At 39.2% G+C, this 4,163-nt stretch overlaps 1 protein-coding gene across 1 annotated transcript; it reads right to left on the bottom strand.

The window, feature by feature from the left end:
• Positions 1-1,213: 1,213 nt before the first annotated feature.
• LOC122661856 (calcium uniporter protein 1, mitochondrial-like) lies at positions 1,214-3,369 on the bottom strand. The gene is made up of 2 exons (XM_043857366.1): positions 2,677-3,369; positions 1,214-1,717 (listed from the first exon to the last, which is right to left on the bottom strand). The coding sequence occupies exons 1-2, from the start codon at positions 3,277-3,279 to the stop codon at positions 1,214-1,216; spliced, it is 1,107 nt and encodes a 368-aa protein (XP_043713301.1). The 5' UTR covers positions 3,280-3,369.
• Between the last annotated feature and the right edge of the window lie 794 nt (positions 3,370-4,163).

Below are 4,163 nucleotides of genomic sequence, written 5' to 3'. Positions count from 1 at the left end.
TTTTTTTTTTTTTTGATAGGTACCAAAACAGAGTTCTGTTCTAAACAGAGATAAATCTTTCAAGAACATATAAAAGGAGCAGCAGGAGGATGGTACGTTAGAACAGTGGACAACAGAAAAAAGTAGCAGAGCTGCTTTCCATGTGGAGCCATATATGCGTTGAAACAAGGCCTAAAACATGTACTGCAAGTAGCTGGTAATGTGTGATGGAGATCAAATGCACTCAGATTCAAACAAGTTGGTAAAACTCAATACTTATCACTTATGATTCTTTAACCATAGTAATTTGATGATATGATTAGACTCCTAAAATAGTGAATGTCACAATTAACTTTCGTTCTTATTGTTCAAGATCTCAATTAAGGAAAAGTCGGTCAATTTAAATAAGAAAGTCCTTTCTAAAAGGAGGCAAAAAACCTTTAAATGGACCACTAATCAATAGGTTCTCTCCATTTTAAAATTAATTTCTTTTTAAGGGAGATCAGGGTAATTTTTACTTATTTTTATTAGGCAAGAGTTTTTTTTTTTTTCTTTTTTTAAACCGTTGGTGTAAAGAGAATCTAGCCATTGGGTGCCCTTATTGCACGAAGTTCAAAATGTACTTGGGCAATAAATAACAAGAGTTAAGAGATTCTATCTCTTCACCATGTGGGTGAAGAAAAACTCATCCAAAGAAAGTTTTCTAATCAATTTCACCTCAAGTCCCATAGAAGTGCTTTTTATTTTCAATTATTCGTTAGAACTCAGGTCTGTATGTGCAAAGTTTAGAAGACCAACAGATCTCCATAGACGGGCAACCTTTAACCAACAAAATCTTGATCAGATTCTAACCCTTTTTAATTGGTAAAAGGCATCTAAATATTCAACGGTCATTTTCACCTCACCCCAGCATGTAAATACCCTGTTTGGCATCTTGAATCTTGATTACCCATTTGTCTGATATTCTTTCTACATGATTTTCAAGATTAATTTTCATAGAGAATCAGATGGTTTAAGTATGAACTCTATTTTGATTTGTATTGAGATACTATTACTACTACTACTACCCCTACAACCTTTATACACTCAAATCACATATTGAGATGGTAACAATAAACAAAACTGTTTGTTTTTTTTCCCTTTTTTCCCTTCGTCTTTTTTGGGGGTGGAGGGTGGGGGTGGGAGAAGGTGAGTATCTATTGGATATCTGCGGTTCTTTTATCAAACTGAAATATTAATGATAAAGAGTAGCACCGAGCATTGTCCTATCAGAGTGATTAGGTGGTGGTGGTGGTGATGGATGTTGTTCAGGCGAAAAAGGATTACAGGCTTTGCGGAGCTCGTAAAACCTTTTAATGTCGAATTTCTTGTTCTTCATCAGCCGCTTCTGCTTGGCAATAAAACGGCTACGGTAGAACCCTTCGAAAGAAGGTTCCCTTGAAGTAATCATAAAGAAGGTGTAGCCCGCCAAGAAGTAGAAGGTGGTGAGATAGAAGCATATTGGCTCCATCACATCCCAAGATAGCTCCCAGAAGGTGACCCTCATGAATGCTGCTGTCTGGACAAGGAGGAAGCCAAGCCCAGCACCTATCTCCGTTTTAACCAGCGCATCCGCCTTTTCATCTATCGCTATCTTCTCCTTCTCCATTTCTTCAAGCTCTTTAATCCTGGGGTCATTTGGGTGGGCTATTCCCAGAGGAATTAGACCTTGCATCGTAGCATCTATCGCTTTTGTTACCTGTAAAACCACAACAAAACCGGCCAACATTTGGGTAACTCAACTCCCTCCAGCAGCCATTACTTCTACACAAACATCAACCACTAGGGCTTAGGGAACTTGAATCCCCTTTTCTTGCCCATTTAACTACCTCTTGGTCTTGGGTTAGCCAAAGGCATCTCTCTCTCTCTCTCTAATTGATGCTAAAGATAACACCAAACAAAATAATAAAAAAAAAAGAAAACAGTTTTTGAACTTTTGATGAAATTCTCTTTTTAGCCCATAAACTAAAATTTACTTCCCCTTTCCCTTTCTTTTCATCAGCTTCAACAAATCCACAGACCCATTACTCCCATGTTCCCCACGATTCCCTTCCTCTCCTCTCTCTCTCTCTATCCTGTATCTATTGTTTTTCTTTTTTCCTTTCCCTTTTTTTTTGTTTAATTATAAGTATTGAATAAAAGGGGGAAGAAGGTGGGCCAAGAGAGAAAAAGCAGTTAGCATCCACATCCTTCAGTTCTTCGTCTCCATGTCCGTTGGACAAAAAGTGACAAACCTGTCACAGTGGAAATTAAGGAGAAATGTCGAGGGTAGTTTTGGTTTTTTAATTCTCCTAAGGTTACCATCTCAATACACGATTGTTTGGATCTGGCCGAGATGGCGTAGGGTTGGTTTCCTGTTCAAAAAGAAACATGACAAAAAAAATCATAAAATAATATCAGATCGCTGTAATTTCAATTTTCAAGAAAAAAAATAAAAATCAATGGCAACAAAAACGATTACAAATCTCGATAAAATGAAATTCATTTCATTTCATTGCGTGGTTGGTTGCTTCTGACGTTTCTTTCTGGTTTTAGACTTTCGATCACTTTTAAAGTTTCGTGAACAGAACTCGTTAGCCCCGTGCCATCAAGAGATACCGATAATGGAAAAGAAAATTAAAAAAAAAAAATTTGCAGTTAAAATAGAGAAATGTTTACCTGCTCCGGTTTAAGGAACACCACGTTTCCATGGAGGATGACGGCTCCAGATTGTTCCAACACCTTCGCAAACTCTGATCCCTGATCAGTACTCGAGCAACCGTCGGAGCAGATCTGAATAAACTCAGAATAGGTGATGCAGCCTTCCGGAATACTTTTCAACTTCGTTTTCAACATTTCTAACTGAGACTGCATCAACATCTTCCGCGCCTTCTGCACTTCCTCGAATGAAATTTTGTCTAGAGAATCCGACCTTTTCACCGGCAGATTCAATCCTTCCAATCGCAGGCGATCGCCGCTTATGTTGATGCCTTTGAGCTTCTCCTTCAATTTGTCCCCAAGCGACAGGGACCGGAGCTCCGGCGACGCCACCGCCGACTGAACAATCGCTCTCTTCTGAAGATATCTCCGGAAAAACCAATCGCTGCCGGAATCTGAATCGCTGCGAAATTCTTTGCGGAAGTTTGTTTTGGCCTGATCAGGAGGGACTAAAGGTTCTTGAATCAGATGAGAAGCGATGGGGGAATGTGTCAGGGTACTGTTTAGGGATGAGATTTTGGTTATGTGAAATAGACGCTGAGCTAGGGTTTTGCGAAACGCCATTGTTGAACAGAAGAAAGAAAGATGAGGAGGAGAAGAGAGAGAGAAAGAGAGGTGAGGTTCTGCTTGGAGCTCCGATGATTGAGTGCTTAGTTGTTTGAATCGCAAAAATGAACGCAGGGTTGGTTCATTATTTATAGGTCTCAATTCCCACTATGGAGGGAGGGAAATAAAACGAGAGCCAAATATCGCGATAATTTGGAATAAGAAAAGGAGCGTGAGAAATTCTTTACAGGCCAGTAGGTGCGAATATTCTTTAAGAATATCTCCTAAATATCGAGATATATTCGGGTTTTCAAGTGAAATAAAAACCATTTTCTCGATAAATTTCAAATGATAAGATATCGCAATAAACTGGAAACTTGAAGAGAAATCGCCGAAAATAACAAGATTGCGTCGTTTTGGGAGGTGAACCGGGGGTGGTGGTCAAAGTTAAAAGACTAAAATACCCTCCAATCCCCTCGTTATTTCTGCATTTAGGACTTTCTAATGTATACCACAGCCCCAAGCATCAAAGGAGCTTCAACGTATCCTTCTCATACGTGGCACCAACTCCATTTAATCAAGACCGTTAGATGGTCCGTATAATCTTGTGAAGCATTTTTTACCATATCATCTTATTGGTTCACATGTTGTTGACCATATTTAGGGTAGGTATTTGAATCGGACAGCTATGATTATCTCGCCGTGATGTAGCGATGATGTGTGACCCATCGCTGCATGCTTATCTTTGTGACCAAACTATTCTTTAGGTTGCTCTGTACTTTCCCTTATCACGACTCACGCTATTATCATGGGCTCATTCTTCTTCTTGTTTCTTCCCCCTGTATTTAACACACTTTCTCTGACTAATAGGAAAGGAATTAAATTCAAAGTTGCTAATTTTG

Source organism: Telopea speciosissima, chromosome 5 (genome assembly GCF_018873765.1).
Source record: "Telopea speciosissima isolate NSW1024214 ecotype Mountain lineage chromosome 5, Tspe_v1, whole genome shotgun sequence".
NCBI lineage: Eukaryota > Viridiplantae > Streptophyta > Magnoliopsida > Proteales > Proteaceae > Telopea > Telopea speciosissima.
This window is presented reverse-complemented; position numbering and strand designations above follow the sequence as displayed.

Excerpts from the sequence above, each read along its gene's own strand:
- LOC122661856 (XM_043857366.1), bottom strand. The coding sequence starts at position 3,279 with ATGGCGTTTCGCAAAACCCTAGCTCAGCGTCTATTTCACATAACCAAA. Across the intron at positions 1,718-2,676 it reads TGTTCCTTAAACCGGAGCAG|GTAACAAAAGCGATAGATGC; the intron begins GTAAACATTTCT and ends GTGGTTTTACAG.